Source organism: Engraulis encrasicolus, chromosome 21 (genome assembly GCF_034702125.1).
Source record: "Engraulis encrasicolus isolate BLACKSEA-1 chromosome 21, IST_EnEncr_1.0, whole genome shotgun sequence".
Classification (NCBI taxonomy): domain Eukaryota; kingdom Metazoa; phylum Chordata; class Actinopteri; order Clupeiformes; family Engraulidae; genus Engraulis; species Engraulis encrasicolus.
The window spans coordinates 17,407,609-17,435,531 of record NC_085877.1 but is presented as its reverse complement, the minus strand read 5'-3'; the positions used below and the strand labels follow the sequence as shown (position 1 = coordinate 17,435,531).

Here is a 27,923-nt window from a genome sequence, read left to right as displayed (position 1 = left end):
CATGTAAACTTAGCCATTGACATGTGAGCTAAAGTGGACAAAATTATTCAATTATTTAATTCCATACAATCTTTATAAATTAAATGTTATATTTTCCTCGATGTAGATGATATAACTCATTATGGTTTATCATATACTAAAAAGGATTACACTCTCCCCCATTTATTTCTAAATAGCTTTGCTTTTATTCTTTCTTCAGGTTGGCAAACAAACTCTGTTACACTGTGATACACACAATATTCAAAAATATCTTCAAAGAAATAAATATGTGTGCAGTGCCCACTGCCTATCTTAAATTAAACAAAGACAATTTTGGCTTTGCAAGATTAACCTCTTATGCTGCGAAAACATTTAGTCTGTTTTTCTTTCTTTCACTATGACAGCAATCAATAGCCTCCATTTATTTTGGTAGTGTTCCATTGCGCATTCCAAGTCAGTGGAATCTAATGCTTATGAATTGCATACAGCAAGGCGTCATTCTTCTAGTAAACACACATACATCAAAAGGCTCTCTTACCTCCTGCTCTCAGTTAACATACTGGGTTACATTAATACACTTTAACTTGCCCTCTAGCCTCCCACTAGCCACACAGAATCCTGTTTCTCCAAAGGATCGCTGCTAACTGTGTTAGCAGACAGGGACGGATTATAACTCCAGGGGCCCCTGGATCAGACAACAAGAAAGACCCCCTCAAACATGTTAGATATTTACGAGAACATAAATATAGGGACCAATAATGAAGTGTTTTTGTAGTGCGGAGGCTTGGGCTTCAGGGTCCCCTTGGCTTTTGGGCCCCTGTAGGCCAGTCCAGTAATCTGCCCTTGTTAGCAGAAACTGTTTTTTGAAATTTCCCATTGCCCACCTACTAAGTTGCTAACTGACCAGCAATGTCACATTCGAGACATGCAGCCCTGATTCAGAGCACTCCATGGGGGGGGTGTCATACTGAGGTGGCCAGGCTGGGGCTGGCTCTGGGCATGGCGTTGAAGATGCGGAAGCCCTCTTTGGTGGCAAAGTCCCATGCCAGCTCCGCCACCTCTGCCAGGACTTGGCTTCTCCTGAACGCCTGTCCTGTGCTGTTCTCACCTGCAGGGGGAGACAAAATATACACAATCACAATACTCTCTCATTCCATTAGACCAGGGGTGTCAAACTCAAATTGACCGAGGGCCAAAATCAAAAACTGGAGCGAAGTCGCGGGCCAAACTCAATATTCTTTTTTTTACGAAAATGGACTAAAATTGCTCATGTTTAAATTTATTTTTTAAACAGATTCCCATATAGTTCAAATGTGCCTGATATTCTGTTGCATTTGAGTGTGAGCTGTTTCAATGGCCTGGGCCCACTGATATTCCTGTGATATATGTATTTTCATGTTCAAATCTTTATGCGCTACACAGTTATGGTGTATGTGGGCCAACTGTAATACACATTTGAAATGATCTCGAGGGCCAAATAAAATGGCTCCACGGGCCAAATTTGGCCCCCGGGCCTGAGTTTGACATCCCTGCATTAGACAGTGCAATAACAATTCAAATAACACATAAGGAAGCTGTAGGAAAGTTCATTCAATACAAAATATAACAATGTAATATAATATAACGCAATATAACACATTTCTATATGAATGTACGCTCTTTAGACTTATGAATATTGCATCACTGAGTTCAAGGGATCTAAATTATAACATGAAAACTGATGGATCATTTCAAATGTTTCTATGGAGAAATGACAAACATGCATAAAAAACTTGCAAATCACTTCCTAAAACTTTAGCCAAAGACTTTAGCCGAATTAGCCTGCATATGTTTTAAAAATGTGATAAAGCTATGATATCATCAATTAAGACATTGTTCCTGCAAGAAAAGACTAGAAAAGCTAAGCCACTTGAACAGTAGATAAGACTTTTGAGTAGAGTAGTAGTAGAGCAGTGCTACTTTGTTGATCCACAGGGGGTAATTAAGGTATTTAATTAAGACAAGTCAAACAACAGACATTACAACTGACAGGTTTTGACCGACCCCACCTGTGGCAGCGAGTGTGCTCTCCACCTGGAGTTGCACTGCGGTGCGGAAGAAGGCCAGGGCCATGTAGAACTGCCAGTGTGGCACGTCTTGGCCCAGCCCCATGGCACCCACGTACTGCTGGAACACCTCCGCAGCCTCCGGGATGCCCGTCTCAGACAGATGTTTTCTCAGCATTCCTACATGAGGCAAATGCATAATCAATTTTTACGTCATGTTGGTATTGTCAGTGTGTGTGTGTGTGTGTGTGTGTGTGTGTGTGTGTGTGTGTGTGTGTGTGTGTGTGTGTGTGTGTGTGTGTGTGTGTGTGTGTGTGTGTGTGTGTGTGTGTGTGTGTGTTTGCTTGCGTGTGTGTGTGTGTGTGCATTTTATTGTTTCATTACATCTCATTATAGTGGAGTAAGAGAGAGTAAAGATCTTTGGGTTGTTTCCTCCTCAAAAGATTGTGTGTGTGTGTGTGTGTGTGTGTGTGTGTGTGTGTGTGTGTGTGTGTGTGTGTGTGTGTGTGTGTGTGTGTGTGTGTGTGTGTGTGTGTGTGTGTGTGTGTGTGTGTGTGTGTGTGTGCGTGTGCTTGCGTTCGTGTGTAAAACGTAGCTACTGACCTGGCTGTAGGGGCGAGTCGGGGGGCAGGTAGAGGGCCATGCAGAGGGATGCCACGTCCATGAGGGGGTCCCCCAGGGCACACTGCTCCCAGCCCAGCACAGCCCTCACCTGGGGCTTCACACCATCAAACACCAGGCTACTCAGTCTACACAGCAGAAGACAATTTAAGCAAACAATACACTGCTATGTCCAGTGCAGTCATCTCATTCTACTTGTACGTTTAACAATAAAGACCTTCTTCTTATTGTTATGTACAGTGAACTAAATTTGTTCTTTATAATGACCACTGTCCTGAGATCTGATTCATTCAGAGAGTTCATTGCTCCCAGTCCAGCACAATCAAACACTGGGTCTACAGAGCAGAAGACAACAGAGTCAAATGAATATGTTTAGTAGTCAATAGTTTTAATATTATTCATATATTGGTTTTATTGTGCACATGTTTCCTACGTTTATTTATGTATGTGTGCCCTTTATGGTGACACCTTGAATCTCATTGTACTAGGCATAATGACATTGAAGGTTTTCTATTCCATTCTATAGGATGCGCAGGATGATTGACCTTGGCTGCCTACCTGAAGACCATATACCTACCTGTTCTCTGGCTGGTTGTTCAGCCTGCATGTCTGTGCAACGGATGCCAACGAGCAGAGTTCAGTGGTAGTGGCCTCATACAGATACGGTAGTGCCAAACAATCAGCGTAGCCCTGCACCTCAGTGGTCTTGTACTGTACTGTACCTCCCATGCCCAACTGGAGTGTCAACTGTAAGGTCGCGAATTTCAGCCCTGAGTAGCGGACCGGACAGGATGACCTTTGTTACATACCTGAAGTCTCCGTGCACCACTCTGGCTGTGTGTTCTTTGGGGAGATGTGCGGGGAGCCACTCGATCAGTCTGTCCATGGCTGGAATGGGGGAGTTAGCATTCACCATGTACTGTTGTGTCCACGTAGCCAAGAGCTGCTCCACTTGCACTGCACAGAGAGAATGAGAGAGAGAGAGAGAGAGAGAGAGAGATGTAAGAATGTTATTTTTTGATAAAGAAGGTGTTTCACATGGGGCAAAGGGGGGGGGGCTACCGTTCCTCCCCGTCTATTATGCTATTTTATCACTGCATAAAAAAGTACACTGGCAACCACAGACTGATAGAACATAGTTAGGAGTGTGTTGCTCACATTGAAAGATCGTAGTTTCCTCTGGAAGTATAGCCGACTCTGTCCTTTTTTGTATACTGCATCTGTATTGGCAGACCAGTCTAGTTTGTTATCCAGATATACCCCCAGATACGTATATGTGTTTACAATCTCCACCTCAACACCAACAATGGCGACAGGTTCCAGAGCTGGCTTGGACCTCTGAAAATCCACCACCATCTCCTTGGTCTTTGTGGTGTTAAGTTGAAGGTGTATGATTTTGCACCAATGCACAAAGCCTTCCACTAGACTCCTGTACTTCCCCTCCTGCCCCTCCTTTATAAAACCTACAATTGCAGTGTCATCAGATAACTTCTGCATGTGGCATGACTCTGTGTTGTAACTAAAGTCTGAGGTATACAAGTATATACAAGTGCATATATGTATCTGTTTCACTGGAAAAGAGCAGATTTGCATCTGGCTCAAGTTAGTACAAAAAGAGTCTGTTCATTGCGACAACAACTGACCCAGGCACACACGCATGCATGCACATATGCCCACACACACCTGGGCGTGCACACACATACTCAGCCTCACACACGCGTAAACGTACACGTACACTTACACACACACACACACACACACACACACACACACACACACACACACACACACACACACACACACACACACACACACACACACACACACACACACACACACACACACACACACACACACACACACACACTTTAGGTGCCCAGTGTCTGACCAAAATTCACCTACACATGCGTATACGCAAATAACACACGCACGCACGCACGCACACACGCACGCGCATGCACGCACACGCACACATGCACACGCACACACACACACACGCACAAGCACACACACGCACACACGCGCTCACACACACATACACACACCTTTTGTCCATCCACTCAGTACCATCAGTCGAGAGCAGAGAGGCTGCCACCAGACTACTGTCCCCGTCTGTTTGCCTAAAGGGGACTTAATTTGTCCCCCTCTGGTTGTCATAAGTGTCACTTTATTTGTCCCTTTCCATTTGTCTGAAGGTGACTTTACACACTGAGGACGGCTTCATACCGAATTGCATCGGCGTAACCTGGACAAGGTAGGTGCACTACCTACTTTTTAAACTTAAGAGATGCTCCGAACAGCTTTTTTTCACCTGATCACTGATTACCGATCACCAACATCATGATCTGCCGATCTCCGCTCACAGAAAGAATTGGAATTCCTTTGCTTTCTTTTTTGTTTTGTTTTTTACAGACTATTAGCAGTCTAATCTCATTATCGGCATTGAAGTTTTCTAAACTGAAGTAGAGCAATCATAATCATAACTTGCACCCTATGAATCATGTAGTCTTTCCTTCTAATTAGAAATGTATCATTTAATCGATCTTTCAGACTAAAAATGTTGGTAATATACAGTACAGTATAGCTACAGTATTCAATATAATATGAAACAAATGATTGCATAAAATTATTAAACTATTGAAGCGTGAGGTTGAGTTAAAAAACTCAAATTAGGATAGCCTACTACATGTATGAAATCAAAAATATATCACTTGAAATTAACAGGCAATAAGCTTAGGCACCTTCAAAACACAGCGCGTCTGAGAAATACCCCTCCTTCCCTCTCTGTCACCATCCACTCTCCCTCTCCCTCATCTGTAGCCACCATTTTAGGTGTTTCAGCGACTAAAAATGAATCAACTGGCTGTTAATAGCAATTACAACTTTCAAAATAATAACATTGACATGTTTGTGCTGACGACATGAGGTTGTCGCATGCTTTCCACCATCAAGTTAGGGGTCATTTCACGTGAAATCAGACACTTCGGGACCGGACCGACACGGATTTCAACCATACTTGCTGTGTCTGTTTAGTAGCAAGGTAGCACCCCAGAACTGCATTTGTGTGAATCTGACACCAATATTAAGGGAGAAACAGACTAGTAAAGGTTTACATATGAGGGTAGGACACTATGCTTTCAGCCTTGATTATATCAGTCAGTGTAAGTCAAAAAAAGATGTCTGTGGTGTTCTTTGAAAGCTCTTTTGGCTCTACAAATTACAGAAACAGCATGGAATACAACAACCCTCAGAATATGAATTATCATAAACTGAAAAATATATAAAAATTGAATTTCAAAAAACTTTTTGAAATATTTTAAAATGGCCAGTTCCTTGTCTAAACATAGCCTACAATGTCATGAACAACACCTGAAATGCTGGCGTTTGGTTCATTATTCATTTCAGAGATAATGGGACTCAAAAATATGGCATCATAATACCCTGGTAATAATATAGTAATTATTTGAAAAAAGGTTCTGAGGAAGACCGAGAGGTCGAAACGTCATTATTGCCAATTAATGAATAAATAAAAAAAAATAAAAAATAACTTCAAGAAGAAAATCCAAAGAAGTGTGCGAACCTTTTTTCAAATAATACGTATATTTTTGTTCAGCACCAGGGATTGTGCACAAGTGACTCTCTACAAATAATATAGTAATACCATAGTAATATCACATGACAGCATGTCTATCGGAATATGTGAAGGATGGAGATGGTCCAGGAACTTCAGTTTCACCTCTCCAGTGCTCGGCATACATTCCTCAACACATGCTAGCCACTAGTTGCCATCATATACAGCTACAACATACCCTTTGATGCTTGAAAATTTAGAAAATTTCTTTACAGGGCGTATTCTTTCAACCCTGCCTTCTCTGAATGCTGAAAATGGTCTAGCTTCCACTGTGTCCATTGACAATGGGCAGAAGCTGTGTAGTTTTTGAGTATCTGGAATAAGGACCGACGAGGGTGCAGGGCTCACCGGGAAAATGCCTGTTATGTCAGATGGCCAGTCCAGTCCCATCCCTGACACTACTCTATTACTACTCTATTACTACTTCATTACAACTCATTTCAACCTTTACGTCCCATTATCTCTGAAATTAATAAATAACCTAACACCCCATTTTCAGGTGTTGTTAATGACCTTATAGGCTATATTTAGACAAGAAACCTGATGAAGATCCAGTGTGATCGAAACGTTGCATTTTAAATAACGTTTATTTTTGGAGCTTATCGGCAGTGTGCAGACCTACCTTTTTCAACTAGACAAGAAACCGGCCATTTTAAAATATACGTTTTTTGATATTCAATGTTTAATGTTTCAATGTATGACCAAGGTCAGGACTCTTATCTCTCCTTGGAGGACAAGCAATGTCTGGACTCTCTGCCTCCCTCAACTACCACAGGCACCTGGAGACGTTTTTCACTTGCTATGGGACAGTGCAAGGCCGTCCCTGGGACGGTTTGAGCTATGGCTCAGAGTGGGGTGATAAGCTATCCAGTGCCCACCCCTCCCCTCACTCTTCAACGCCTCCTCCGCGCTTTCTGACCCCCCCTCCCCCCGGTTTTGTACAATGTCTTCGTCTTCACTGCTTATAGCCATAATGAGGTTTTTTTGTTCTATGCCTTGATGTTGTAATGATTGCAATGTGGAGCTATGGAATCTTTTCCCCCTCATCCTTACCCAATGTTGTCTAACACTTGTCTAAAACCAAGATTTGTGAAGGTGGATGCGCGCAGTGCGCAGTCGTCCCAGGTGTACTAAACTTTGTATTAGTTTATGCTGCTACTAAGTATTGTACCCGAAACACAATTTCGTTGCCTTTTTGACAATGACAATAAACTCTTGATTGATTGATTGATTGATAATTCATATTCTGAAGATTGCAATATTCCATGCTGTGTGTGTAATTTGTAGAGCCAGAAAAGAGCTTTCAAACAACACCTCAGACATCTTTTTGTGACTTACACTGACTGATATAATCAAGGCTGAATGTATAGTGTCCTACCCTCATATGTAAACCTTTGCTAGTCTGTTTCTCCCTTAATATTGGCATCAGATTCACACAAATGCAGTTCTGGGGTGCTACCTTGCTACTAGCGGGTGCATCCCTACTAAACAGGCACAGCAAGTATGATTGAAATCTGTGTCGGTCGGGTCCCAAAGTGTCTGATTTCACGTGAAATGACCCTTAGCTAACCGAGTGGTCATTTGCAAATCACAAACGTAAAACCAGACAAGTTGATGCAGATATGAATGGTAAATATGAAGGGGAAATGTACATACGTTAAGTAAAGATGCATTGTTTTGTCGCTGATTTTCAACTATGCTCAGAGCCAGCATCCCTACTAGGGGAAGATTGTTGAAGTTGCGCGAGGAATCTCACGATCGGCTTTTATTTTTGATCAGCACTTTATTGGGATTGCCGATCAAGCTGTCTTTAGGCAATATCGGTCGATCATGATCGGTGGCCGATTGATCGGAGCATCTCTATTAAACTTAGTAAGCCACTCAGTAAGAGAATAAGCCAGAGACCATGGCCTTTTCTACCCCATATGACTCTGTTCTCCCTGATTGCTTGTCTGAAGGTGACCTGCATGGACTTTAGGAAGGACATGGACAAGGTCAAACATCTGTCAGAGGGGATGAGGAATATGGGTTGCGGCGTTGCGTTTGCCTTCTTTCTCCTCCACATCTCGGATGCAGTTGCTACAGATCCGGATCCTTGCAGCAACTACACAGTAATGAATGACACCTGGAGGGCCACCAGCAACCTGAACCAGTCTGTGATCAGGTGTGACAATGACACTGACTTCCAAGGCTGGTACAGGATGATGCATCAGGGGGTGAGTGCCAATGTGCCTGACAGCTATGTGCCACCTAATCGGTGTGGAACACATGTTCCACTATGGCTTGGTGGACATCCTCAACCGGAAGAAGGCATCGTGAACAGACTAGTGTATGGAAGCTGGAACTCGTCCTGTTTCAGCTTCTCGTTTACCATCCGTGTGAAGGCGTGTGCTGGAAACTATACTGTCTATGAACTGAAGCGAACTCCATGGTGCCATGCAGCATATTGTACAAACATGTTGGAATCCCAAGCTTCAGAATATGCAGGACCTTCAGGAAAAGGACAAACTTCAGAATCCACAGGAATGCCAGAATCCCTAGCCCCAGCATTAACAACTTCGGCAACCAGACAAGCTTCAGAATCCCCAGCCTTTACCATTTCAGTAACCACAGGGGCATCAGAATCCCTAGCGATTACCACGTCAATAACGACACAAGCTTCAGGATCCCCAGCTCTTACCACTTCAGTGACCACACAAGCTTCAGAATCCCTTGCCCTTACAACTTCAATGTTCACAGGAACGCCAGATTCTCTTGCCCTTACCACTCCAGTAACCAGACAAGCTGCTGAATCCCCAACTCTTACCACTTCAGTAACCACAGGGGCATCAGAATCCCTAGTGCTTACCACGTCAATAATGACACAAGCTTCAGGATCCCCACCTCTTACCAATTCAGTGACCACACAAGCTTCAGAATCCCTAGCCCTTACCACTTCAGTAACCAGGCAAGTTTCTGAATCCACTGGAACGCCAGAATCCCTAGCCCCTACAACTTCCGAATCAACAGCATTTACAGCTTCAGCAACCAGAGAAGCGTCTGAATCCCCAGCTCTTACCACTTCAGTGATCACACAAGCTTCCGAATCCCTAGCCCTTACAACTTCAATATTTAAAGGAATGACAGAATCCCTAGCCCTTACCACTTCAGTAACCAGACAAGTTTCTGAATCCACTGGAACGCCAGAATCCCTAGCCCCTACAACTTCAGAATCCCCAGCATTTACAACTTCAGCAACCAGACAAGTTTCTGAATCTCCAGCTCTTACCACTTCAGTGACCACACAAGCTTCAGAATCCCTTGCCCTTACAACTTCAATGTTCACAGGAACGCCAGATTCTCAAGCTGCTGAATCCCCAACTCTTACCACTTCAGTAACCACAGGGGCATCAGAATCCCTAGTGCTTACCACGTCAATAATGACACAAGCTTCAGGATCCCCACCTCTGACCAATTCAGCAACCAGACAAGCTTCTGAATCCCCAGCTCTTACCACTTCAGTAACCACAGGGGCATCAGAATCCCTAGCGCTTACCACACCAGTAACGACACAAGCATCAGAATCCCCAGCTCTTACCACTTCAGTGACCACACAGGCTTCAGAATACCAAACCCTTACAACTTCAATGTTCACAGGAACGCCAGAACCTCTTGCCCTTACCACTCCGGTAACCCGACAAGCTGCCGAATCCCCAGCCCTTACCATTTCAGTGACCACAGAGCCATCAGAATCCCTAGCGCTTACCACGCCAGTAACGACACAAGCTTCTGGATCCCCACCTCTTACCACTTCAGTGACCACACAAGCTTCAGAATCCCCAGCCCTTACAACTTCAATGTTCATAGGAACGCCAGAATCCCTAGCCCTTACCACTCCAGTAACCAGACAAGTTTCTGAATCCACTGGAACGCCAGAATCCATAGCCCCTACAACTTCAGAATCCCCAGCATTTACAACTTCAGCAACCAGACAAGTTTCTGAATCTCCAGCTCTTACCACTTCAGTAACCACAGGGGCATCAGAATCCCTTGCCCTTACAACTTCAATGTTCACAGGGACGCCAGAATCTCTTGCCCTTACCACTCCAGTAACCAGACAAGCTGCCGAATCCCCAGCTCTTAACGCCAGAATCCCTCGCCCCTACAACTTCAGAATCCCCAGCATTTACAACTTCAGCAACCAGACAAGTTTCTGAATCTCCAGCTCTTACCACTTCAGTAACCACAGGGGCATCAGAGTCCCTTGCCCTTACAACTTCAATGTTCACAGGGACGCCAGAATCTCTTGCCCTTACCACTCCAGTAACCAGACAAGCTGCCGAATCCCCAGCTCTTACCACTTCAGTAACCACAGGGGCATCAGAATCCCTAGCGCTTACCACGTCAATAACGACACAAGTTTCAGGATCCCCACTTTTTACCACTTCAGTGACCACACAAGCTTCAGAATCTCTTGCCCTTACCACTTCAGTAACCAGACAAGTTTCTGAATCCACTGGAACGCCAGAATCCCTAGCCCCTACAACTTCCGAATCAACAGCATTTACAGCTTCAGCAACCAGACAAGCGTCTGAATCCCCAGCTCTTACCACTTCAGTGATCACACAAGCTTCCGAATATCTAGCCCTTACAACTTCAATATTCAAAGGAATGACAGAATCCCTTGCCCTTACCACTCCAGTAACCAGACAAGTTTCTGAATCCACTGGAACGCCAGAATCCCTCGCCCCTACAACTTCAGAATCCCCAGCATTTACAACTTCAGCAACCAGACAAGTTTCTGGATCCCCACCTCTTACCACTTCAGCAACCAGACAAGCTTCTGAATCCCCAGCCCATACAACTTCAATGTTCATAGGAACGCCAGAATCCCTCGCCCTTACCACTCCAGTAACCAGACAAGCTTCAGAATCCCTAGCCCTTACAACGCCAATGACAAGGAAAACTTCAGAATCCCCATCTCTTACCACTTCAGTGACCACACAGGCTTCAGAATCCCTTGCCCTTACAACTTCAATGTTCACAGGAACGCCAGAATCCCTAGCCCTTACCACTCCAGTAACCAGGCAGGTTTCTGAATCCACAGGAATGCCAGAATCCCTCGCCCCTACAACTTCAGAATCCCCAGCATTTACCACTTCAGCAACCAGACAAGCTTCTGAATCCCCAGCTCTTATCAGTTCAGTGACCACACAAGCTTCAGAATCCCTTGCCCTTACAACTTCAATGTTCACAGGAACGCCAGAATCCCTAGCCCTTACCACTCCAGTAACCAGACAAGTTTCTGAATCCACAGGAATGCCAGAATCCCTCGCCCCTACAACTTCAGAATCCCCAGCATTTACCACTTCAGTAACCAGACAAGCTGCCGAATCCCCAGCTCTTACCACTTCAGTAGCCACATGGGCATCAGAATCCCTAGTGCTTACCAAACCAATAACGACACAAGCTTCAGGATCCCCAGCTCTTACCACTTCAGTGACCACACAAGCTTCAGAATCTCTTGCACTTACCATTTCAATAACCAGACAAGTTTCTGAATCCACAGGAATGCCAGAATCCCTAGCCCCTACAACTTCAGAATCCCCAGCATTTACAACTTCAGCAACCAGACAAGCATCTGAATCCCCAGCTCTTACCACTTCAGTGATCACACAAGCTTCAGAATCCCCAGCCCTTACAACTTCAATGTTCATAGGAACGCCAGAATCCCTCGCCCTTACCACTCCAGTAACCAGACCAGCTTCAGAATCCCTAGCCCATACAACGTCAATGACAAGGAAAACTTCAGAATCCCCACCTCTTACCACTTCAGTGACCACACAGGCTTCAGAATCCACATCCCTTGCAACTTCAATGTCCATAGGAACGCCAGAATCCCTAGCCCTTACCACTCCAGTAACCAGGCAAGTTTCTGAATCCACTGGAACGCCAGAATCCCTCGCCAATACAACTTCAGAATCCCCAGCATTTACAACTTCAGTAACCAGACAAGCTGCCGAATCCCCAGCCCTTACCACTTCAGTAACCACAGGGGAATCAGAATCCCTAGCGCTTACCACGCCAATAACGACACAAGCTTCAGGATCCCCACCTCTTACCACTTCAGTGACCACACAAGCTTCAGAATCCACAGCCCTTTCAACTTCAATGTTCACAAGAACGCCAGAATCCCTCGCCCTTATCACTACGGTAACCAGACAAGCTGCCGAATCCCTAGCCCTTACAACGTCAATGACAAGAAAAACTTCAGAATCCCCACCTCTTACCACTTCAGTGACCACACAGGCTTCAGCATACACATCATTTACAACTTCAGCAACCAGACAAGCTTCAGAATATGCAGGAACGCCAGAATCCCTCGCCCCTACGACTTCAGAATCCCCAGCCCCTACATCTTCAGCAACCAGACAAGCAACTGAATCCCCATCGCTTACCACTTCAGTGACCACACAAGCATCAGAATTCCCAGCCCTTACAACTTCAATGTTCACAGGAACACCAGAATCCCTCGCCCTTACCACTCAAGTAACCAGACAAGCTGTCAAATCCCCAGCTCTTACCATTTCAGTAACCACAGGGGCATCAGAATCCCTAGCGCTTACCACACCAGTAACCAGACAAGCTTCAGAATACACAGGAACGCCAGAATCCATAGCCCCTACTACTTCAGAATGCCTAACCCTTACAGCTTCAATGTTCACAGGAACAACAGAATCTCTAGCCCTTACAATGTCAATGACCAGACAATCTTCAGAATCCCCAGCTCTACACACTTCAGTGACCAGACAAGCTTCAGAATCCCTAGCTAATGCAGCTTCAATGACCAGACAAATGTCACAATCCCCATTCCCTACCACTTCAGTGACCAGAGATTCTTCCTGTTCTTTTGCCCCTTCTGTCTGTGATGCGTCTGCCTCCTGTGTCAACCCTAAAGACAACCTCTGCCAGTGCCTGAATGGAGGTATACCCAGCATCTCTGAGAACAGCACATTCACATGTAAAGATCCACCCACACAAGGCACTGGGAATGAAAAGTTCACGTCCATCACCAAAATGATAAGCAATTTGAAGGACGATGCCATTCTGCACCCTATTGTGGTGCTGTCTCTGCTGAAAGTGTTAGAAGCTGAGCTGCCGATGGTGACGCCAGAGGGTGCCAGGGAAGAGCAGCTGGCAGCCAAGGGCGACGCCATGCTGAAGTCCACAGAGAGGCTTGTGGGGGCCCTGGTGAATTGGACCTTCACGCAGAGCTACCAAACACTGACAACCAACACCACAGAGGTAAAGACGTTTGCTGTTGGAAAAAACACCACTGTAACATCAAACATCTTGATTGAAAGTTCTAATATCTCACTGGACATAGACCTTATCAGCATCGCAAGAAACAACGAGGGAGAGGCTGCTGTTGCCCTGACAACCTTCACCACGATGGGTTCCATTCTGAAAGCAGACTTCTTCCAACCAACTAACGATGTCACCTGTCATGATGTTATGATGTCACCTGTTTGGTCAGCCTCACTGCCCAAAACCCCCAACAAAGCCCTGAAAAGCCCAGCCACCTTCACCATTGGACATGTGGCAGCGGATCCACATGGTCAGATGTCCTGCGTCTACTGGAAAGACAAGTCCTGGTTGGTGGACGGCTGTGATGTCACGCAGATCAACTCCACCCACACCGTCTGCACTTGTGCGCACTTCTCCACCTTCAGCCTGATCATGCAGACAGAGTGCTCGTCGGAGCCAGACCAGGCAAGGGTGCTGTTGGACAGGATCCTTGTGGCTGTCGGTTTGTGCTCCCTAACCCTGGCTCTGCTGACCTTTGCCCTCTGCCATAAGATGACTACCGTGGTAACTCCAGCTCGCCTGAACCTCTGCGCCAGTCTGCTGCTGGCCCATCTCCTCTTCCTTCTCGTGCAAGAGCTCATTGAGTTAATTCGCCCTCACAAGGTTGTGCTTTCAGTGCTGACGGGAGTCCTTCACGTTCTGTTCCTGAGCTCCTTTGCTTGGATGCTTCTGGAGACCATCTGGCTCCTGCACTCAGTGCTGGGACTCAAAGACCTCAGATCTGCACAGCATGGCGGCCCTCATTGGGGACTGCAGTGTCTGGCTGGCTACGGAGCTCCTATCGCCATTGTTGCCATATCAGCGGGGATTATGCCTGAGGGTTATGGGAGCAAGCATGGCTGGTTGAGATATGACAAAGGGTTCAACTGGAGCTTCCTGGGTCCTGTGTGCTGTGTTCTTGCGGTGAACACCATCCTCTTCGTCGTCATCATCGCCCACCTATGCACCGCCATCGCAAACATGCAGCATGTCAATGCCACACTAAAGAGAACCTTGGTGTTCAAAACCCTCATGCAGTCGGTGGTCATCGGCGCACCTTGGATGCTGGGATTTTTTACTAGGGACAGCAAGTTGGTGGATTTCGTATTCCTCATCCTCAGCAGCCAACAGGGCACATTCATCTTCCTGCTCCACTGTGTTTTCAACAAGGAGGTTCAGCAGCACTACTGGGGCTGGTTCAAGAGGGGCTGCTTTAATAAAACGTTCTGTGCCAATGTGCCATGACAAGGACCATGTAGCCTCGGTCTGGAAACTTACCATATGAAAAAGATAAATAGAGAAAAAAAAACGATGTGCCCCTACAAATTTGATTAAATCTTACACACGAAAGGGCAGCTTTTGTAGTATGTGCCACATAAGTAAACACTCATTCATATTCCATATAGCTGCATTATATGGAACGTGTATGGGTGTGTCGAGGGAAATGGGAAATGGGACATTTTTAGAGTGTGTGCCATAACATACCAACCGTTTTGTAAGATTTGTATCTTTTCAGAACAAGTTACATGATCCTCAGCACTCAGCAGCCAACAGGGCACCTTCATCTTCCTGCTCCACTGTGTTCTCAACCAGGAGGTTCAGCAGCACTACTTGGGCTGGTTCAGGAAAACCTTCCATAGCCATGAAATTGCATTTAGCTAATGCGTTTATACACACTAGCTGATTTATTTTATACAAAGTGACTTACAGCTATAACAGGGTATTAGTTACAGTCCCTGGAGCAATGGGGATAAGTGCCTTGCTCAAGCCATGGAGGGAGGAAGGGATTGGTAATTGTGGGGATTGGACCTGCAGCTCTATGATCTAATCCAACTCCTTAACCATCACCCCACGGCCGCCCCCATTGATGACAGTGATCACCAGGGCTTCAATTCGTAGTTTATCTGCAGAATGTATGTGGCCCATTCACAAATAGCATCCTTTCATGAATGCTTATCACGGCCATGAATTTCATTATAAGTGGGAAAATTACACTTTTCATACAAGACAATGTGGATCTTCTCTGTGTCCGCCATTTTGAATTTCCAGTAATAGACAGTACTGTCTTTGGCCAGACCAGTAAATATTAATTTATTCCTTAGTAAATATTAATGAAAAGATCGCACGTGTAAATGAGCAGCATACATTTTGAAAATAAATGACTATCAGGAGAATCATGTTTAATAATTCTATTTTTTATTTCACAATGGCACTTATTACTATATGACAAATACACAATTTTATTTATCATATGTTTTACCACTTCATGGATATTGTCTCTGTTTGCAGCTTAAGCATTATATAAATTCTGTCATTCTTCTAATCGTTATTTTTCTTGGTTGATCATTTACTATAATACATTTACAGATAATCAATGTAAATCCATGTATGATTTGATTTAAGTAAATGAGACATGAACGGAATAACCATTACCACATCTGTCCAAGTTTGAAGCCATTAGAGCTTTGTTCTATGTATTTATAAATTCTGTTATTCTTCTAATTATTGTTGTTTGTGGCTGATCTTTTATTATTTGAGATAGGACAGTTTGATAGTTTGACAGGAAACGAGTGGGGAGAGAGAGATGGGGAAGGATCGGCAAAGGACCTTGGGCCGGAATCTAATCATGGATATTGTCTCTGTTTGCAGTTTTAGCATTATAGAAGTTCTTTCATTCTTCTAATCGTTATTTTTTTTGGGTCGCTGGTGCAATGGTACTATGTCTTAGCTCATGGAGCCACCGCACCCCCAGCTGATCGTTTTATTGTAGTATGTTTACTGTTTATGAATACTTAATAATATTGAGTTATTAACTTCATACTTCAACACTTTGGAAAGAAAATGTTGGTACAACCTGTAACGCTAACTCCAATTGAATAAATGTATGCCTTAAGTAAATAAAACATGAATGTAATAAAACCAAATGTCTTACCGTGTTTGTCCAGGTTTGCAGTGCTAGGCTCCAGAGAGTGTATCTGACACAGGGTCTGAACTGCTGCTCTGTACACCTCTCTCCTCTCCTCCGGCCTCAGATTCGGAAGGGACGGGTTCTGGAACACTCTGGCTCCTCTGGGTTCCAAAAGCAGGAAGGGGGAGCCAAGGACACTAGCAGAATAAGAACAAACATCAACATAGTCCCACCAAACCATCGGGTTACACTTCATTTTACTGGCCCTGTTTCATTCATTAGGCACAGTTTGAATGTAGACTATCATATGTAATATTTTTAGTAGTCTATTTCCAGAATGTATGCAGCCCATTCACAAATTATTTTTCATGGATATTTACCACCGTCATCAATTTCTAAGTATTCATTATGACTTGGAGATTTACACTTTTCATACATGGAAAGTGTATTTCATAGGTGGATCTTCTCCAGGTCTACCACTTTGAATTACTAATTACAGACCTCTTTGGCTGCAAAACTTACTTTCCTTTAGTCGGACCAGCAAATATTAGTCTATTACTCAGGAAAATATTTTGAAAATATCACATTTGTAAATGAACAACACACATTTTGAAATGAAACCATTAAAATGACATGCTCCGCATTTAGCAAAGTATGCAGTAACATGTTCATGTATGCACGGTAGATACATACAAGGTTGTTTTTTTAAACGCTCTACAATAGCAGTATTACCACACACAAGGTACATATTTAAATCTGGATGCAACTTATCCTTAAACTGGCTGTCAGAACAATTCATCCCAGTGAGTTATAATGATAGTAAAGCAATTTTCCTTTACTCTACAACCTGAAAGCGGAGCTGTATTTTACGTCTCATCTGGACAATAGACTGGCTACCCACTTCTGTGGTTATTAACCCACTGAGAGACAAACCACAAAAGTGCAAACCATAAAGTGCCAAGGAAGTGGCACTCCCCATTTTTCATTATCATCAAACTCACCTAGCATCCTCACAAAGATCCAAAACCTCAGGAACAGGAACAGGGGTCCCTTTAAATGCATTCAGAGTTCTGCAGAAAGAGATTTTAGCTCAGAGTCACCATATAATTAATTATAATTATTAATTATAATTAATATACAAATAATTTAAAAAAATAACAAAGGATTTAATTACACATTTCTCCTTAATTTTCATTTAATTTGAATTACCTTTGTTCCCTCTTGGCTGCGTGTGCATGAGGAGTCATCATCAGGATCATCTGCCTCCTCTCTTTGGTTTTCAGGAGATACGTTGTCTGTGACGAGCTGTAGCTAATCTCCTGTACATGCAGTTTGTCTAAGACAAAAGATCAGAGTAAACCAATTATTCACAACCTTAAATAAGCTTCCCAATGTGCCCCTTGACCTCATCATAAGCCTGCCAATGCACCTCTTGGAATTACCAAAAAATCGTCTAATGCCCCCCAATGTCAACTAAGCACCACCCCCTCTCAGCTGTATCCTTCTCAACGCCCTCTTAGGCCTTCCCAACACACCCTGGGGAGCTGTAAAGCTACTGTTGAGAAACAGAACAGAGAACAGAGTAAAGGAAAGAATAGCGAGTGCTCTCCAGTCGGCAGTTTGGGTTCCAACAAGAGCTACGAACAGTTTCAAAGAGCTCAGACTGTTCTGTACTCAAAGCACTTTTGCAGTGGCAGCTCACTTCCCAAGCGCACCAAAAGTGGTCACTGGATTGTACCTGTGTCAGACAGCTGCATGGCTTCCCTGAGGTAATGGGTGAGTTTGTCCATTGGTAGAGGGTGCTGTTGCTTATTCTTTTGCATTCGGTCCGTGGCGACAGCGTGCCCAGACAGTGGAAACTGGAGCACTTCCTCTAGCTCACGTATGGCTGCAACAGGATCATTCACCTGTACAAGCCAACATAGTAAAAAAGACTAGCATTAAATATAATGATGTAATATAAATATAGTAAGTAAATATATTATTAAATAAATAAATACATTTAGTATAGATTTGAAATGAACACTGTTTAACTCCGTTTCAGATAACACGTGTTAATTTTACTCTTAATTGTACTAAACATTGTCTAAATATCAACAGCTGTAGAGCTACACAAAACACCGGTCACCTGCAGTATTTTACACTGACTTTTGAGACAGCAGCGTTGAGCTAGATATGGTGAATAGATCTCACCTTGTATCCCTGTGCAATGCAAATATCAGGAAGTAATTTGTTAATTTACCTGACTGTGGTATATTGAGCTCATGGGCTCACTGTAGTTTTCATACGGTAATATGATATGCGCATCCCTGAGATGTGCCTAGATGTGTGTTCTACATGTGCCAGAATGCCGGCCTTGAGTATGGCATGTTGTAATTTTGGTTATGCAAGTATTCAGTTAAGGTGGTTAAATACTTGCAACCGTCTCAATAATACCCCACCCACATAATTGGCGACAAGGTGAAAAATGACTGTAACAGGCAGTGGAATTGGCCAACTTCGCCAAACCAGACGAATTTAATGCAGAAAATGAACAATGGACACCCTACGTCCAGTGTGTGAAGGAAAAAGGTCACAGACGTTAATTTATAGCCTGATAAACCAGCCTAAAAGCAAATCATAAAAACACTCCATTACACATTGTTTGGGTTCAGACAGACTAGCATGATAGTGGGTCACAAATACTGCCCAACAAAGCAAGAAGGCAGTAACTGTCCAACTGTACTCTTAATCTAAATACGAGTAAAATGAAATTAAAATTATCCTGTCGTCCAGCCTGCATAGTTTTAGGTAGATAACTGATATGTGGCTGTTTTGTGACATTATATTACCACCTGCCTTTGTAGGGCAGAGCAGCACTGTATGTGATGGATCTCACCTGGATGGCCCGCATGCCCACCTGGGCGGCGGCCTCCACATTGATTGGCAGGTCGTCCAGGAAGACAGCCTCCCGAGGCCACACCCCCAGCCTGCGGGAACACAGCTCATATATCCTGTGGTCCGGTTTACACAGACCCACCTGGCAAGACTCCACCACCTGGAAATGAATATTCAAACAAATTAAGTAATTAAGGTTAAGGCGTAATTAAGGTGAACACTGCAGAATAATATATCCTGGAGTCTGTCTCGCACAGACCCACCTGGCAAGACTCCGTCCACCACCTGGAAACAAACATTCAAACAAATTAATTAAGAAATTAATGTGAACACTAGTAGTAGTTAAGTAAGGGTTAACGTTCGGCGAGAAGGTCGCTACCGTGGAATAGCAGCACGACAGAGAGAATCTTTAGACCCCGACGCGGAGCGGAGGGGTCTTGTTCTCTCTGAAGTGCTGCTATTCCACAAAGCGACCGACTCGCCGAAAGTTAACCCGCTTATTATATGGATATACTTAAATGATTCACACATGGCGGGGACATTTATTTAGACCTATTTAGGCCTAATGTTAAGATTGTTGCTGCGCAAAACAAAACAGTGCCGTTGTGGAACACCGCTAGGCAACAGCTAGGTAGCCAGGACAACAGGTGTTGTCTATCACAGCAGCTGATTAGAGTGACAAAAGACCGGACCCCCTGCGGAGTGATACATTCGCTTTAGCCACTGACTTGTATACAAGCCAGTGGCTTTAGCAGTGAACGTCTTGTTGCCATTGACAGCGGTAGCCAGGACAACGGGTGCTGTCTATCACAGCAGCTGATTAGAGTCTTGTTGAAAAGTCGCTTTAGCAGTGAAAAGTCTTGTTGCCATTGACAGCGGTCTGTTATAGACCAACCCGTCCGTTATCGAAAAATAACAGACGTCCGAACGTTGGGGAGCCCCGTTGAAATGAATGGAGCATTCGACAGATGACGTCACAACCATATAATAACATTGTATAATAGGAGTAATTAACGTGAACACTGCACAATCATATATGCTGGAGTCCGGCTTACAAAAAAGCACCTGCCAAGACTCCACTACCTGGAAACAAGTGGACAGCAAAGACAAGGGGAAACATCAGAGATAGCTGATGAAAGCATTAAAAGGAACAGTCTACCTCTTTTGGAAATATGACACATTTTACACCTCCCCTCAAGTTAAATGAAGAAGTTTTACCTTTCTACTGTTATTCCAGCGGTTGTCTGATTCTGGTGATATCACTTCCTAGCATGCATCATCCGAATGGGACCAGTTGGTACCATTCAGTTTTTGGTACCATCCGGCTCAATGATACTTGCATCAGGGCCGTCAGCTGACCTAATACTATACAGAGGCACAGTAACCGGGCAAATACACCTAGAGTGACGCGATTGATTTCTTTGGTGCATGAAAATTATTTTTGTACATACGGGTCATTTCATGTGAAATCAGACACTTTGGGACCCGACCGACCCGAATTTCAATCATACTTGGTGTGCCTTTTTAATAGCAAGGTAGCACCCCAGAACTGCATTGGTTTGAATCTGACACTAATATTAAGGGAGAAACAGACTAGTAAAGGTTCACATGTGAGGGTAGGACTCTACATATTACACAATCAGCTTGGAATACAACAGCTCTCAGAATATGAATTATGATCAATTGAAAAATTAAAAATTGAATATCTAAAAAAGCTATATTTTAAAATGGCCAGTTCCTTGTCCAAACGAAGCCGGCAATGTCATGAGCAACACCTCAAATGCTGGTGTTTGGTTCGTTATTCATTTTAGAGAGAATTTGACTCGCAAATATGGCATCATACAGACCACTTACTAATAATATGGTAATACCATAGTATCATCACATGACAAAACAAATGGTCAGTGTCCATGGTCCCAGGTTTCAGAAACTAAGGCAGATGTCCATTTATACACACCAAATGATGATATGTGAATGTTTCAACATTCTTTCTCTGTGTACCTGTGCCATCCTCCCTTTACCGTACTTTAAAGAGATAATCAATGGCTACACTCTCATTTTGTACTCTACCAGTGCATTTGAAGCAGCAGCTGTGTCTTTTGTAGATAATGTATAAGTACGTCCCGTTGTAGTTACAGGTTCCACTACCAGAAGCACATCCTGATGATCCATGACAAGTCTATCTGGTCTGAAGGGAAAAGTGAAGGATGGAGATGGTCCATGAGGATGCAGGAAGTTCAGTTTCACCTCTCCAGTGCTCGGCATACATTCCTTTGAGGTGTTGCTCATGACATTGCCGGCTACGTTTGGACAAGGAACTGGCCATTTTAAAATATAGCTTTTTTAGATATTAAATTTTTAATTTTTCAATTTATCATAATTCATATTCTGAGAGTTGTTGTATTCCAAGCTGATTGTGTAATATGTAGAGCCAGAAAAGAGCTTTCAAACAACACCACAGGCATCTTTTTGTGACTAACTCTGACTGATATATTCAAGGCTGAATGTATAGTGTCCTACCCTCACATGTGAACCTTTCCTAGTCTGTTTCTCCTTTAATATTAGTGTCAGATTCAAACCAATGCAGTTCTGGGGTGCTACCTTGCTACTAAAAAGGCACACCAAGTATGATTGAAATCCGGGTCGGTCGGGTCCCAAAGTGTCTGATTTCATGTCAAATGACACATACAGTACATTTTCATTCGGGAGGGTTGTAGCTAGGGCTGGGCGATATGGAAAAAAAACATTATCACGATATGGATTACTTTATATCGCGATAACGATATACATCACGATATAGCACAATTACATACGTTTTCAGTTATTCTCTTTATTTGCTCTTCATGTTTTTCATGTCGCCAAACAATCTTTCTTTAAAATTTATCTTTTTATTGTTATTTTTACAGGTTATAGTGTGTATTGTGACAACGTGAAATTTAATTAAATGATATTCAATTGTAAACAATTGAAAAAATTACTATCACGATACAAACGATATAGGAGAAAGGTCACGATATACTCTTTTATATCACGATAACGATATATATCGTCATACTGCCCAGCCCTAGTTGTAGCTTTCATATGAGTGACTTCTGAAGCCAAGTGATTAATTGAAAGTCAGGTTATTAGCTGTTATTCCAAACAGATGGATAGGCGACAACTCTTTTGGAGACGGCTGTAGTGTTATTATGATGAAGAGCTGACCGATGAAGACCAGAATCCAAGCATCTTCTGACTTGGACTTCCAGAAGTGATCAAGTATAGAAAGGCCAAAATAAACCACTGATTTACTTCACACATCACCAGACCAAATTACTTGCTTTCACTTTAACATGACTTTCAGGGATTTTCCCACAACTCTCCGTCTACACAATGAGAAAGTTCAAAGGACAAAAAAAGAGCAGCCACTGACACCAAAAAGGGGAAATGGCTATAAACCAGGGAGGGCATGAACACATCACATAAAAACACTTAATCTTAGCCAGCCAGCCAGATGTATTTCTGTCTCATATCACACTTCCAGGTTCTCAGTTTCACCCACCACCACAAGGGGTGTTTAAAACCATCATGACAATATTTCATGATGATGATACTTGTCACAACACACTTTGTTGATTCATGGCATCAAAACATGAATCAATTGTGATGAGATGCAAGACTAGATTGTACACAGCAACCGGCAATGAAGCTCTATTTTCACACATTTAGACATTTAGCCAACACATATTGCAATGTATTGCAATAATGCATGTATCACAATTGTGATGTCATTGCATTGTGGCTTGTGTCTCATGATAAGTATCATATCATGAATTCCTTCCCAATTCCCACCCCTACCCACCACGTTGAAGAGGCGTTGGGTCAGTAGTGGGTAGTGAGGCAATTAACATCTCAGGAAAAAAAACATTCATCAGCCAGCCAGCAGGTGTGCTTCTCGACAACATTGCTGCAAGTTGGTCACAATGCAACTTTCCATTGCTACCCTATTAATTTGCTAACTTGTCTGTGGGCAGTCTTGGTCTAGTGGTTAAGGAGCTGGTCTCTCAGTCTAGGGGTTGTAAAATCACCCCTGACATCTCCTTACACCTCTATCCATGACTGAAGTGGCCTTGAGCAAGCCAACTAACCTTACATTGCTTCAGGGACTGTAACCACTCTGAAAAATGATTTGGATAAAAGTGTCTACTAAGTGTAATGTAATGTAATAACAGTTAGCAGTAATGCTTTCCAGCAGTGGGTACCAATTCTATTTCTGTCTTATTTCACACTCCCAGCTTCTAACTTTCACCCACCACGTTGAAGAGGCGCTGGTCCAGCGGTAGGTAGGATCCGCCGCCGGGCAGCAGGAAGTTGTTACTGAGCACAGCAGTCTTCAGGCCTCTGGTGCGGATGGCCCGCACGGCCTCCATCATGGCGGGTAGAGGCTGCCTCATGGCGCCACTCGTCAGGGCCTCCAGGAAGGAATCCATGCTCACCTCGCTTCCAGCCTGGACATAAACAGGGGTTAAGTAAGAGGTTTATGGGTGGGAGACGTGACACCTTGTTTTTTCGTAACATTGGTTAAAAACCTACAAAACTGTTATTTTCCTTTAAAAAACAAATGTCAATGAAAGAAGATGTGGTACATTATGTTTCATATTAGTCTTAGATGAGAAGAAACATTTTTGTTAAGATTTATGTAAAGGTTTATATGTCAAATTTCCTGCGGTGTGACTGTAACATTAATGAAACAATATATAATAATATATATATATATAAATTAACCAACAACATTTTGAATAATGTATGAAGCATTTGGCATGATTGCATAAATCTTAACTTTAGATTAAGGTATGTGAATGTGGAAAAAACTCAAGACAGTAATATTAACTACAAGTTCAATTTCGTAACACAAATTGCGTCCTGTGGGGTGACATGTATGTCAATGTTTGTGAATGGGCAGCTGCAAGGCCAACTACAAGGGTCTTAAAGACTGGCTCCTAACCAGTCAGTACCTCAGTTATTGGAGAGTGCTGTAGAAGTTTAAGGTGACTCTTAACCTCTTAATATGTCTTCATATTGCAATCTTTCTGTCACGCAATGCTTAGGTTCATTTTATGGTGTCCTGTGGTGTGACTGCTCTTATAGGAGGAAAAAAAGTTTTTTATTAATGAAAACACATATTAAGATTAAACACAATATCATTATCAAGTTAGCATGAGCTCAGATGTCAGTCATGTATACAAAAGGATTAAAATTACCATAATGCAGTGAATTCCCTGTGGTGTGACTCCATTTTCCTGCGGTGTGACATGCCTATGCTATGTGTTGATGCAGGACACATTTTCCAAAAAATGGCAAAAATAAGGTGAAATTCCACAGACCACTAAGTGCTTTATTTTTTTCTATTTTTTTCCAATTTTTATCCATCATTTTTTTCAGGAATTTGAAAAACTTTTTTTTTTTGCGTTACGCCCTTAAACGTCAACCACCCTTATATACTATGCCCACGTTTACCAGAGGTCTAGGGATGACACCCAAACAGTAATCAGGTTTTCAGACAAGCTAAGCTGTCTCATGGCACCATTGGTCAGAGTCCAAACTCACCTCGCTTCCAGCCTGTGTGATGAACAGGTATGATTATGGGTTTAATAATGGCTTAAGTAATGGGTTTAGCCAGGTTTCCCACAGGTCTTAGGACAACACCCAAACAAATGACCAGGTTTTTTTAAAAAGCCAAGTTGTAAGCAACTGGAGCGTTGCACCGTCTTCATCATGAAGAGTAGAGGCTAGTTCATAACCTCATTGACAATACTTCAAGCCTGCATATAAGGGGCTTAGATATGGCAAAGTTTAGAGATCTCATGATAACACCCAAGCAATAATCATACATCACAGAAGCTAAATTGTAAGTAACTGGAGCTTTGCACGGACTCCATCATGGCGGGTAGAGGCTGCCTCATGGCAACGCTCATCATGTCCGCCAGGAAGGAGTCCATGCACCTCACCTCCAGCCGACGTGATAAACAGGGGTTAAGTAAAGGTTTAAACAAGTAGAGGGCAAAGTTTACCAGGGATTTTAGGAACAACCAAACCAAAGAATAACCAGGTTTTTGCAGAAGGCAAGTTGTAATAAACTGGAGCTTTGCACTGCCTTCATCATGGCAAGAAGAGACCACAGGGCTTACAGTAGATATGGGACTTAGTTATGGCAATGTTTAGAGATCTCAAGACAATTCAAACACAATAATCCGGTTTCAAAAAATCAGTCTTCAAAGGAGTTGTAAGTGACTGGAGCTGTGATTTGAAATACAACTCACAATGGTGCTACATTCCTTATTGAAGGCCTTTAAAAACTCCTCCACGCCGAGCTCTCCCCTCATAAAGCGTTTCCAGATGCTTCCCTCTCCGCCCGTTCGAATGGCTCGCCCGATGGTGCCAGGAGGCACACCATTCCTCTCCTCCCACTCTGGTAAAACAACAAGAAGAAGCAGTTATGGTACAAACACACCAGAAGTGACTAGAGCGACACTAGTGACGGAAGTAATTGACTTTGTACAGAGTCTCTGACGACATAAGAGACACAAGTGATTTGGGCAACAAGAGGGCGGCTCGAGCGACAGTTTGTAGTTGAACTTCAGCAAATATTATGCAAATAAGCTATGATGCGGTTTGGCGACAGCCGCCACAGTATGTTTGCATTCAGCTTTTAACGGTCATACTCTTGCTTTTATCACTCGTGTCGCTCCTGCTTTGAAGACAGTCCAGCGACTATTTGGTCTCTTCTGGTGTGTGAACAGGGTTTATGTTCAGTAAAACCCATGCAGCTAGCTAGCTTGGTAACATGTTTTCTTGACCGCATTATACAAGGTCCTTGGAAGGTTTGGGCAATTTCCATTAATCACCACACATTAACAACCTGGAAATCTCATGGAAGTCCCACGGTATACACATGGAAGGGGAGGAAAACAGTGGTTACTGTATGTGTAATAATTGTCAAATGGCTCTTAAATGTCAAGACTGAATGCACGGAGGCATGGGTGGAATTGTAAGGATTTATCCATGCTTTGTCCAGAAAGGTTGGTACACTGTGCATGAAAACATATTCTTTCAGACTAAAGAGTTGTGTCTTTGTGGTGCCATGCGGGAGCCTGGAAAAGTCGGTGCACAGGGCTTTCATGCACTGGGTTAAGTGGGCTGTGAGCAGAATCCCATTAGAAACAATGTCAGAAGTTGTTCTAGACCCTACTGTTGAATGGGTTGTGCGATGTATCATTTGAATGGCATACACACATGAACATAGTTGTGTGAAGAACCATTAGAAGAGTGTACATAGTTCACTCACCTTTGGCCTTGGGCATGGGAGATGGTATCAGAACCCCGTACATGTCAAATATGACAGCCTTGTAGGGAGGAGAGCTCATGTGGCGCACTGGTGCGTGCCATTGTGTCCCAGTGCACAGGCGCACCACATACCGAGAGAGAAGCATCACTTGGTTACCACTGCACATCATGATGCTCTGTGAAATGAAATGAAGACAATCAAGCCACATTAACAGAGAATCAAAACCAAATGCAAAACTTGATGTACTTTTTGAAGTGCAAAGCTCACCAAGCCTTGTCCTGCAATTTGGCTATTGTTCATGACAGTGTGTGCGTGTGTGTGTGTGTGTGTTCAATTCCTCAAAACTTCGATCTCACGAATTTCAGTATTTTAGTACCCACATAGCCTACGGATTAACCCTAAAACTAGAAGATTAATTTTGTAATTTATGTGCACACAAGTAAGCCTACAGCTGAAACAACAGCTCTGTAGGCTATTTTTGTTATAACGTCGTAACATTGCGAAGAGTCGAGGGGCAGTCGTCCAGCTCTACAGGCAAAGGACAAGTTGTTGCCACACGCCCAGGTTTTTCATGGATTGTCCCGGTTTGTATGGTCTGTCCGGGTAAATTCCTGGACTGTCCCGATTTTTTTTACAATGCACAGTAAGCTTCATATTAGGTATTGCCCCATTGAATAAACATCATTAATGATTCGTGCTCGCGCATCAATGTGTCCAGGTTTTTTTACACTGAAATGTGGCAACCATATAGGGACGAGCCAAAGCATATTTCCAGGTTTTCAGAAGTTATAACTTTATTGTCTTGGACGCTAAAGTTTATCAACACCTAGAAATGCACCACTGCGGTTACAGGTGTGATGAACGATTGTGGTGGCGATTGTCTTTTATAAACTCTGCGTACCTGTGTCAAGTGGCTTTAGCAACTGCGCTACTTCCTCACAGACACAGGAGAAAGGGATTTACCCAAGCCCATCTGTTCGCCTCTTCACATTTTCACTTCACAATCTATAATTCTTCTTTTCACCCAAACGTGACAATACTGTAATGAAACACGGCACTGATTTCATGAGTTACACTTCCTATCACATGGCCAGGGAGATCATGTGACCACTCAAAGCTGTGTTGTATCAAAATAAAAGAGCTTCAACTGGCCTTATTTCGTATAGGCCAGTGGTTCTTAACCTTTTTTTTCTTACAGTATTTGCCTACTGC

At 43.3% G+C, this 27,923-nt stretch overlaps 1 protein-coding gene across 2 annotated transcripts; it reads right to left on the bottom strand.

Annotated features, from left to right (window-relative positions):
- Window positions 1-167: 167 nt before the first annotated feature.
- Window positions 168-27,786, bottom strand: LOC134436933 (acyl-CoA dehydrogenase family member 10-like). 2 transcript variants are annotated; one of them, XM_063186285.1, is made up of 13 exons: window positions 27,613-27,786; window positions 26,712-26,886; window positions 25,687-25,835; window positions 23,680-23,874; window positions 19,389-19,547; window positions 18,249-18,417; window positions 17,720-17,846; window positions 17,512-17,580; window positions 16,535-16,707; window positions 3,455-3,602; window positions 2,628-2,773; window positions 2,028-2,204; window positions 168-1,087 (listed from the first exon to the last, which is right to left on the bottom strand). In XM_063186285.1, the coding sequence occupies exons 2-13, from the start codon at window positions 26,878-26,880 to the stop codon at window positions 942-944; spliced, it is 1,827 nt and encodes a 608-aa protein (XP_063042355.1). In that variant the 5' UTR covers window positions 26,881-26,886; window positions 27,613-27,786; the 3' UTR covers window positions 168-941. The 2 variants fall into 2 exon arrangements, with proteins under 2 accessions (XP_063042355.1, XP_063042356.1); XM_063186286.1 differs by lacking the exons at window positions 25,687-25,835; window positions 26,712-26,886; window positions 27,613-27,786 and adding an exon at window positions 24,382-24,537.
- Between the last annotated feature and the right edge of the window lie 137 nt (window positions 27,787-27,923).

Excerpts from the sequence above, each read along its gene's own strand:
- LOC134436933 (XM_063186285.1), bottom strand. The coding sequence starts at position 26,880 with ATGATGTGCAGTGGTAACCAAGTGATGCTTCTCTCTCGGTATGTGGTG. Across the intron at positions 19,548-23,679 it reads ACCAGCGCCTCTTCAACGTG|GTGGTGGAGTCTTGCCAGGT; the intron begins GTGGGTGAAAGT and ends ATTCATTTCCAG. Across the intron at positions 17,847-18,248 it reads CATGCAGCTGTCTGACACAG|ACAAACTGCATGTACAGGAG; the intron begins GTACAATCCAGT and ends CTTTTGTCTTAG.